The following is a 10131-nucleotide window of genomic DNA, read 5'->3' on the forward strand; positions in this document are numbered from 1 at the left end:
CGTGACAGAGCTGAATGAGCTCGAATGATTGGTTCACAAACTCAAACACAAGCTTGAGAAATCTGCTTGTCACGTCTGCTCTGACTCTTCAAGTGCTCAAGCTAATGAGTAGGATGCAGTGTCCTCAAATGGCCTTGCAAAAAGAGCTTTTATAACACCAAAAAAAGACAAAATCACTCAGCCAATAGTGCGAAAGAGGACAGTGTGGTGGGGGGGAGTCACTCAGTGACGCACACAGGATGTGGGCAGGAACCACTCACTGCATTTCTGCATGAGACAACCGGGAAAGATTGCTGACTCTACCAAGATCCCAAAACCTCATCTTTTTTTTTTTCCTGGATGAGATGCTGGAAAAGGTCACAAAATGTATGATAAATGCCTGGTTTGATCTTTTGTTTATTACAAATATGTATTAAATAATATGAAAAGTTAGACAGAGAGATATAATCATTGTATAATCATAGTACTGGTGATTAATAGTCATATTTACATTGTTTTTCAATGTCAACTTTTTCCCAAATATGACAAATAAATGCATTTCATCACCAAAGATACATTCACATAGACATACATATCCATTGATCAAAGTGTTGTAGGAGAGGTGCAGAGAGTGAAATGTGTAAGACCAACTTCATACAAAGGCTTTGGCAAGTGTGCATACATATAAGTAATATCAAAGTAAACAAGAGTCCTTTTGAGAAAAAAACACGTACAAATACGCAGAAGAGAGGAAAAACAAAGAGTCCAGTGCATGTTTTTCTTTCATTCCCATGAGTAAAATAGCAGCAGCCCAGTGTGCTTGACTGCTCCTGGTGTCCCCGTGGCATCTCGGGAGTATTAAAGATGGCAGTGTTCATTGTCTACTTTGAGCTGGCAGGCACCAGCACGCTTAGTGTGGTGAGGCCAGGTTTGGAGGAAGGTGTTTTTCCAGCAGGCATTTTGTTCAAACTCCGAACGTCAGCCTGCCAGGAGGGGATTTTCTTTGTTGTCATGTGGCGTCGAGCGTGTTTGGTGAGGTGATCGCTGCGCATAAATCGCCGCTCACACACAGGACACACAAACTTCTTCTCACCGGTGTGCGTTCGCCGGTGACGGGAGAGCTCATCAGAGCGGGCAAACCTCTTATCACAGCCATCCCAACTGCAGCTGAAGGGTTTCTCACCTAAAGGAGACAAGCAGACAGAGAGAGACAAACAAGAGAGTCAGCGTTGAGTCATACTGCAGTCAGAAAACTTCACATAACAGCATGCCATGTCTGAGATTTAACAATGAGCTCACTCTTCCCATCAAGAATAACAAGGCTGAGAAAGGAATGCTTCACAAACAGGAAGAAACACCCATCATTGGTTGGGTTTTATTCAACATCCTCTTGCGTATCAACCATTGTCTGTAAACACTCACCTGTGTGTGTCCTTAAATGAGCCTTGAGGTGTGAGCTCTTGAAGTAAGTCTTCCTGCAGCCGGGGAAATTACACACATAGTTTCTCCTGCGGGAAAAGTCCATCTTTGTGGCCGTTGTACTGCTGCTGGGCCCTGCTGGCATGTACACGGGGGCTGGGGCCAGAGGTAGCAGCTTGGTGTTGCCCAGCGTCATGACAGTCTGTGGGCAGTGAGAGGCCTGAGAAACAGAGGATTGTGGGAGAACCAGCATCACCGTGCCCTGAGGGACTGCCGAGCCCACGATGAGGGACTGCTGGACAGAGGAGGCATTTGTGGAGGTGGGCTGTGGGAGGATAGGCGTGTTGGCGGTTCGAATCCCGGTGCTGGATGTCTGAACTGCACTGGGGATGAAGGCTGAGATGATACCTGACTGGCTGCTGACAGGGAACATCTGGCAGATGATCTGAGGGCTGGTAACTGAGGGCGGGGACAGGGTTGTGGGAGCAGGCGGAGTGTGTTGGTTAGTTTGTGGCTGGGGACTGACCGAAGTGAGGGTGGAGGCACTGTCCAAACTGCTTTTAGAGGGGCTGGTTGGCTGTTCTGTTTTTAAGGCAGGTGTGAGACGAGCAGGAGGAGATGGAGGTGTGTTAATATCAGTCTTTGTAATATAATGCTGCTGTCGCTGCTGGCAGAGCGTCACAGCCGCTACTGTGTCTCTTGTTTTCTCTGGGTTGGGAGCAACTGGAATGAGGTGGTGGCAGGGGGTGCTGTCTGCTGTGTGGCGGATGACACTAGTCGCCATGGCTCTGCAGGACTGAGGAGGAGGGAGTGAAGGGAACTTCTCAGTGTTGGTTGCCAGGACAGGTTGATGGAGCCCAGAGATGCAGTGTGGGGAGGCCACAGCTGGGACAGAAGTGGATGCTGAAGTTTCAACAAAGCTGGGGCTGTGAGGGGGGGTCATACACTGAGAAAAAGAAAGATGAGAAGAGAATTAGGTGTCTGGATGTAATGTTTGCAGAGATTAGTATTACAGGTGGCAGGCAGACACGCTGGAATAATGATGACTCTGAGCAATAAACTGTGATTTTTATGACCCTGTAGGGAGGAGGTCACACCCTCTAGCTATTTCAAGGCCTTTCTTGCTGCAGCACTTCCCACCTGCCCTGGTCACGTCATAAACCACTGTCCTATTGTTACTTTTTACATCAAAAGGATTTAAAGCAAACTTAGTCTTTTTTCATGTTTGCTAACCAAACAAGAGTTATCTCAAAGATTCTAAATATAATCACAAAGCAGGAAAACTCCCCATTGGGATACAGACATACACAAATTTAACTCAATGGTTTGACCTGTTCTGTACAGTCATGATAATTAACTTACCAGGGATGAGAGGGACACGAAGTCCTTTGGAGGCTCTGGAAGTTCTGGTGCTAACAGGGAGTCACAAGAGTCTGAGGCTGGAGTGAGGGGTCGTGGCTTGCAGGGGTTTGGCCTGTTGCTGCTGATAAAGTGACCCTGGCCCCATGAACTCATGCACACCAGTGCTTCTGCAGCCTCCAGGTCTGTGTACTCCAGGCCAGAGGTTACATTACAGACCTTCTGATTGTTGTCATGCCTCCTTCTCTTTGCATAAGACCCACAATGATCCATGTACTCAGCCTAAAAAGAAAAACAAGTGAACATCAGACAAAGAATTATAATAGCATTTTACTAACACTACATAACTGTTATCACTGCTATTTTCACTTGCAGTGTAATCTGTATATATTCTCAGAAAAGGAGAAAAATAATCTATTTCCAGTTATCATCTGCTCTGTCACAGTTCCCGGGCCAAACTGCATGATGCTGCCAGTAAGGGGAGAGGGGGTGTTAGTGACTACACCCCGGCCCAGCATGCACTGCCTTTGGCTGAGCGCCAGGACACCTCCCATTGCCAAATATAGACCAAACAGTGACGTGCTGCCCGAGATGAGCCATGTGAAATCCCCATAAAGCGGGTTTGCATCAGGAAGTAGGTTTGGTACTTCTTAACTTCATAGAATAGTTTTACAGTGAACAAAGCATATTTCTGATTCTGCGAATTAACACAATAATGTGAAAAAACAAGTCGACATTGACAGGCTTCAGTTATTCTTCAAAGTCCAATTTTAGGCTCAATTACCAAATATACAGATGCTACAACATTTCATAAATACTGAATAACAAACAAGGTGACTATATAAATGCGTTAGAAAAATAACAGTCCTTATATTTTGATTTATTGCGGCTAGTTTGGCATACTTGGATGCTGACGTGACATAAAACGATTTTCTAGGGAATGAAACGCGTTGATAAATGTTTAATTAAGCACAAAACTTAGCCCAAAAAGCATAAATATTAAAATAAGTGGGAAAAAAATCTCAACCGTACAGGGCTAATAATTACAAGTCGCTGTCAGCTGAAACATAATTTTTAAAATTTTCTTACCTCGTTTGAGTCCATCTCTGTAAATTTCCGCGCTGGCATTGAAGAATAAAATATCTAAATATCACTTTTATTGTTGTCAAAGGCAGTGTAGAACAAAGAGACGGCGGTTGCCAGTGCTGCTGCCTGTACTAGGGAAGGGTTGAGGTCGTTTTTTCTCTGACTGGCTCCCTTTTCTCTCAGCTGTGTGTGTAAAACATGGGAGGAGAAAAAAAAAGAAAAACAAAACTCACAACACGCACCGGCGGGTGGCAACACTCAGCCAATCACAATTGAGTGTGTGCGGGACTTCGGCCAATGAGAGAGGAGGGAGCGCGTGAACAGTGCATGCCCGCTGGACGGTTGGAGGAAATAGGGTGCGTGGCCGTTGGTGGGCGTGGTCGTGGGAGTCAGCAGTGTCAGGGTAAACCCGATGAACTGCCATCCGCTAAACTAGGCAAAAGGTCGGCCCAGTCTATGCTGCGTTCAGTGGGTATCGGAATGAACGTCGAAAGTCGACCTCAAGATTTAATAGTTGAGTGTTATCCAGGATATTTTTCCATATGTCCTCTCGTACGACTGTAAAACAGGTTAAGCGACATCCTTTTCCTTCTGTAGAGAAATACGAGTCATTGTTGAAAAACAAAATCGGAATAAGTGTTGGAGCTAAATACCAATTCATAAATCAATAGTAGGCTAGCTACCAAGCATTTTAGTTATTAAAGGTATCGTTTGTTTTTTGTTTTTGCACTTCTGTGAATTTCATATATTTTTAGAATCTAATAGCTTTAGTTTATTTTTCTTCTGGCTGATTTTTTCGGATTTCTCTTTGATTTGGTTAATAATGGTTGTCTGTGTATAGATACAAATATACAAATATCTATATGGGAATTTGTATATACTTCCACAGTCCCAAAGATGTTACAGTCACCTTTCAAAAGTGTGGATTTTTTTCTCTTCTCTTGACCTGCTTGCTAAATTATTAATATTATTAATATTTTTCCGTTGTGTAATGTTACCTGGAATTTTACAGCTCTTTCATATCAGTACCATGCACACTGTGTGTGTTTTTACTTCTAATCTGGTCTTGGTCCTTTTCCAAGCGAAGGTGCACATATTTTAGTAATACTATTATTGCTGTTATTATTTTTGCTATTTTTTTGTTATGTTGTATTTAGGTATTGTTTGCAAAGTTTATTTTATTGTATGTATTATATTGCTATAACATGCCCCTCTCCTGTTGAGCTATTGCAATAACCAACTTTGCTCTAATGATGGATCAATAAAGGTTTATCTTATCTTATTGTAATGTAACGTAACGTACATTACAGTACAATTGGTATATTTTATGGTCATTTTAAAATTAAATTGAAGCACTGTTAAGTAGTAATACTGTGTATTAAAAGCGATTTACCCTTGTAGTTGCAATGGGCATATTTTTGGTGTTTATGAGTATTTTCTCCCTTTTGGTTGCATCTTATCTTAATGTCCTTAAATGTTTTCAAGTGAAACAAACAAATGCCAAGGTTTTCAGAACTGCAGAAGTGCATTTAACTTCCCTTTACTTAAAGAAAATACCAGCACAAAGACGCTCTGTTTTTTCTATCTACTAGAAACTATCGAAAAAGTCGAGAGGGGCCTAAAGAATGTCAATTCCACCTGTTTTTCCCACAGTACTCGAATGCAACACTAGGGCCAGCTGAGGCGCAGTTTCTGTCTTGTTTTTTGGAGATGTTTGTGCAGCTTTCTTGCGGAAATAAAGCATAACAGCAAGTGCCCTCATCAGTTTATGATTTCATATAAAAAAACAAGTTTGCTAAGCAACAAAGTGAGTTAAAAAGGTTTGATTTTCCTATTTTATGATTTTAACGGTTAGCAATGTGGCTAATGTCAAACATAATCATGATCTCTTTATCAGAAGATATTGAAGTATTAATGTGGTTTCACCTTGAATAAAGCAGGGTCATTGAACTCCATGCATAGTGCATGAAAAAGTCAACAATGTTTCTGGTGTGCCCCTATCTGGTTATAAATTTTGTTTTGTCTGTGGGTGTCGCTACATAATAGAACTCTATTGTAAAGTCAAAAGCAGTGCTCCATTTATATCCATATATACTATATCAGTCTTGATTTATAGCCTATTATTACATCTGAACACAAGTCTAAGAATCAGGGGTTTTCCACAGACATTCAGCCCTACTGATGCTATGCCCTGATAAACTGTATGAAGAGGAAAGTCTTCCATGCTTTGTTTTCCTATGATAAATATGGTCTTTAAACTTAATGGAAATGTTAATGTATGCCTGGCTGTTCCTTTTTTTGTGAACTATTATCTAGCCATCTCTATAAGGTCGTGCCCTCAAGTACAGTGGTGAGGTGTCAGAGTATTCAAATGGTCCTGACCTACATATGCAGTTACATCACCAACTGTAACAGGACAAAGAAAAATGAAGTCCCAATGAACTTCCGTTAGCAGTATTCAGCAGTTTATTCTGTGCTTTACCAAATGCTTTGTTAAAAACAATGGTAGGTCTAGGCTCCTTTTCAAGAGCATTGTGGCAGGAATGTCCACATTCTGTCTTCCTTGTGAATTAATAAATAAATAAGAAGAGGCCTGCTACATTAACCATGGTGTATGTAAGCGGCCCACCTGCAGCAGAAGGAGTGTAGCAGGTGTGTAGGCCCACCCCTTGCAGCGCCTTCCCTTTACCTAAGGCTGCGCCACGCTGTGACTCACATAAGTATGACCTCAGAGAGCAACGAGGGCATGGAGCTGAGGCGGTGCAGCTCCAGCCCGCGAGGAAGAGGGAGGAGTCACAGGGGCGACGAGTCGAATGCAGGCATGACAGGCAGAAGTACAGCAGCCTGTTTGTGATATAAGTGGGGCAGGCCACTTCAACTTAGTTGGGGAATCTGGAGGAAAGGTTACGCAGGCCCTATCTGGGCCTCCATATGCACACCTCTTCTGTCCAGCCAACTTCCCCATCCCAGGAACTCCTGGAGCAGGCTCAAAAAGGGGGGAGTTACCCCAGCAGGGTTAAATATACCACCAAGTGTCTATATTTCACTAACAGGCCCTGAGCTCTGACGAGCAACCACAGGCAGTGTTACAGAGACAAGACTGTTTCTTTTACATGAATTATAGCCTCTCAAAATGTTTTTATAGGACATACTGCAACAACACGTGTGGTCATAAACAACAAGCTTTCTTATAAGGTTGCTATTTAATTAAAAAAAACTGCAGATTGCTAAGGGAGTGATAAGTCATATGCTATTCATAAGTTCCCTTGTTTTGACTTGTTTTACAAGCATGCAAGAGAACACAAAGTCTTAATTAATTTACAAGCTTTAAAAAGCTACACATGATGTCTTTTGGAAAATTTGGAGCAAATGTTGCAAAGAAGCTGCAGTTTGCATTCAGTATCACAATAGAACACAGAAATAATAGCTTTTACCATGCTGAATATCTGACTAATCATGTCATATGTTTAAGACTGCAATCAATAAATGCACATTTTTGCAACAAATCAAATTTTCTCTGAACCCTCTCATTTTTCTAACAGTACCTACATGTACTGTATTTTGCAGGCTGTTGTTGCAGATATGACTCAAGTATGTCACTGAAATACTTTTACGCAGTCACATTCCTGTCATAACTGTAAAATGGCTTGGTGATAATAGCTATAATAGCCTAAGCTTGTATTAATGTTACACAATCACCAAAAATGCTTTGTCAGCTCTGTTGAACTTGTGAAAAGCAGGCAGTCGGTAACTTCTCTGGCATCTGGGTTAAAGGGCACAGGGAGTTATGACACCCAAGGCTGTCTACAAAAGTAACCAAGTAGAATCCTTCATACTTTTCACTGCTCTTCTGAAGTTTATGGTCAAAATGAGGTAATGAAGCACTAAATAATGCAAAAAAGTGATCATAAGGCAAAGCAAGTATGCAGAGAAAATTATGAAAAGTCAAGTAAGAGCATGTAAAGTTTGTGCAACTATTCCCTCTGAGATTCTCACTGTTGTGGCCCTAAAAAGGGCAAGAAATGAGTCAACAACTCAAATATGCATAATGTCAGTGAAATGTAGCAATGTGTCGGTGTTGGCTCTTTTAAGTAAACAACGGGAGCCACCTCCCACCATCTACCCCACCCCTTTTTGGTCTTGTTTAATACCCAACAAAACAAAGGTATGCTCTTCACTCCACATTGCTTGGCCCACAGGCACAATCTGATGGTATGCAGCGCCTATAAAAATTATTCACCCCCTTGGATGTTTGACCCTTCATGGTCAATATGACTGGCTTTTGTGACAAGAAAATACAGATTTCACAAAGATATATTTTTTTCCAACTCTTCTTATTCAATTTTTAGGACATTACAGCAAAATACAAAGATATTTAATTTAAAATAAGTGGCTGCATAAATATTCACACCCTTCAAGTCAGTTGTTAGTAGATAGATTCAACTTTGGCTGCAATCACAGCATTGAGTCTGTGTGGATAGGTCTCAATCAGGCCTACACATCTGGACGCTGCAATTCAACTCCATTCTTCTTTGCAAAACTGCTCAATTCTGTCAGGTTGCATGGAGATTAGGCATAAAAAGCCAAGTCTGGCCACAAATTCTCTATTGGATGGAGGTCTGGGCTTTGACTCGGCCTCTCCAAAACATTAGCCTTTTTCTGTGTAGCTTTCGCTGTATGCATTGGGTCATTATTGTGCTGGAAAATAAATCTTGCCAAATCCTAAGCTGTAGTACTCTCTTGCAAACTGAATAAGATTGTCCTCCAGGATTTGCCACATTCATTTTACCTTCTAACTTCACAAGCCTTCCAGGACCGTCTGCCAAGAAGCATACCCATAGCATGATGCTGCCACCACTGTGCTTCACAGTGGGGATAGTGTATTTGTGGTGATGTGCAGAGTTTTGTGTCCTCCAAACATAGCATCTTGTCTGATTGCCAAAAAGCACAATTTTGGTCTCATCAGACCAAAGAACTTTCTTCCGCTTAATGAAGTCTCCTACATGCCTTTTGGTGAACTCTAGTCAAGATTGAATGAGTTTTCTTAAACTGTGACTTTCCCCCATAAAACAACGGTTGTTGTATGCAGAGTCTCTCTCATCTCAGCTGCTGAAGTTTGTAACTTCTTCAGGGTAGTCATAGGTGTCTTGATGGCCTCTCTCACGAGTCTCCTTGCACAGTCACTCAGTTCGTGAGGACGGCAAGATTTGCACATGCCATATTCCTTCCATTTCTTGGTGATGGATTTAACTGAACACCGGGGGATGTTCAGTGCCTTGGACATTTCTTGTATCCATCCCGACTTATATTTTTCCTATACATTTTCTCTGAGTTGCTTGGAGCGTTCTTTTGTCTTCATGGTGTAATGGTAGCCAGGAATACCAAAGAACTAGTGATGGCAGTTCAGATGATCCCTATTTCACTAACTATGAGACTACTAGCACCAATTGGCTGGACCTCTGTTGAATTAGGTCAGTCACTTTAAAGTGGTTGAATATTTAAGCAGTTACTTATTTTAACTTACATATTTTTATTTAATTGAGCTTACTTTGTAGAAATCTGATTTCGCTTTGACTTTTAAGAGTTTTGTTGTTGAATTATACTGACTATGATTGATTTATAAAAACAATATAAAGGTAAAACATCCAAAGGGGTGAATATTAAGCACTGTAACATCAGTTGTTAGACTCAACATCATGTAAAGTAGTCTTATCGAGACTTAATTTAGTTATGATGAATAATTGCTGTTAAAACATTACACAAATATCAATTATAATTAAAAAGAATACTAAATTTAGCTGTTTTTTAGCCAAAAATTGGTACCAAATAAAGAGCTATTTTAGAGCAGAAGGACCGGCTGTTATTACTGGGCTGATCCCAATGATCAGAATCACTAAAAAGAGCCAGAATTCCCATCACTAGTGAAATGAAGCAGCAAAGCTGGGACAGAAATAGAAAATTTATCTCAAACCCATTTTTGCATTTACTTCAAGTGCCTCCTGTTAACACGTCTCTCTTTATGTAGCTCTTAAAGACAGGAAATGTTCAAATGTATCATTTATCTGTCATTCTCTTTTATTATTCTATGTTTTATGGATAAGTTCCATTTGCATACCCCATAATAGGCAAATATTTGGTTTTAAATTTCACAAAAATGAAAACCAAATGGAGGATTTAGGTTTTAAAACTATATCAGCATCAAGGGATAACAGATGAGCTGTAGATTTAATGTTGCAGGGGATAAATCCTGAATTTTGTCCTGTGTTGGAGGGGAAAAAAACCATCGTT

General features: G+C 41.1%; 1 protein-coding gene across 1 annotated transcript; it reads right to left on the reverse strand.

Moving 5' to 3' along the window:
* Positions 1 to 383: 383 nt before the first annotated feature.
* LOC121526188 (Krueppel-like factor 11) lies at positions 384 to 4042 on the reverse strand. Its single transcript, XM_041812628.1, has 4 exons — positions 3847 to 4042; positions 2761 to 3039; positions 1402 to 2344; positions 384 to 1162 (listed from the first exon to the last, which is right to left on the reverse strand). The coding sequence occupies exons 1-4, from the start codon at positions 3883 to 3885 to the stop codon at positions 861 to 863; spliced, it is 1563 nt and encodes a 520-aa protein (XP_041668562.1). The 5' UTR covers positions 3886 to 4042; the 3' UTR covers positions 384 to 860.
* Positions 4043 to 10131: the final 6089 nt, after the last annotated feature.

Source organism: Cheilinus undulatus, linkage group 18, assembly GCF_018320785.1.
Source record: "Cheilinus undulatus linkage group 18, ASM1832078v1, whole genome shotgun sequence".
In the NCBI taxonomy this organism is placed as follows: Eukaryota; Metazoa; Chordata; class Actinopteri; order Labriformes; family Labridae; genus Cheilinus; species Cheilinus undulatus.

Coding starts and splice junctions, on each gene's coding strand:
- LOC121526188 (XM_041812628.1), bottom strand. CDS start 3,885: ATGCCAGCGCGGAAATTTACAGAGATGGACTCAAACGAG. Junction 3,040..3,846: donor CAGAGATGGACTCAAACGAG/GTAAGAAAATTT, acceptor TTTTCTTTTTAG/GCTGAGTACATGGATCATTG. Junction 1,163..1,401: donor TCATTTAAGGACACACACAG/GTGAGTGTTTAC, acceptor TGTCTCCTTTAG/GTGAGAAACCCTTCAGCTGC.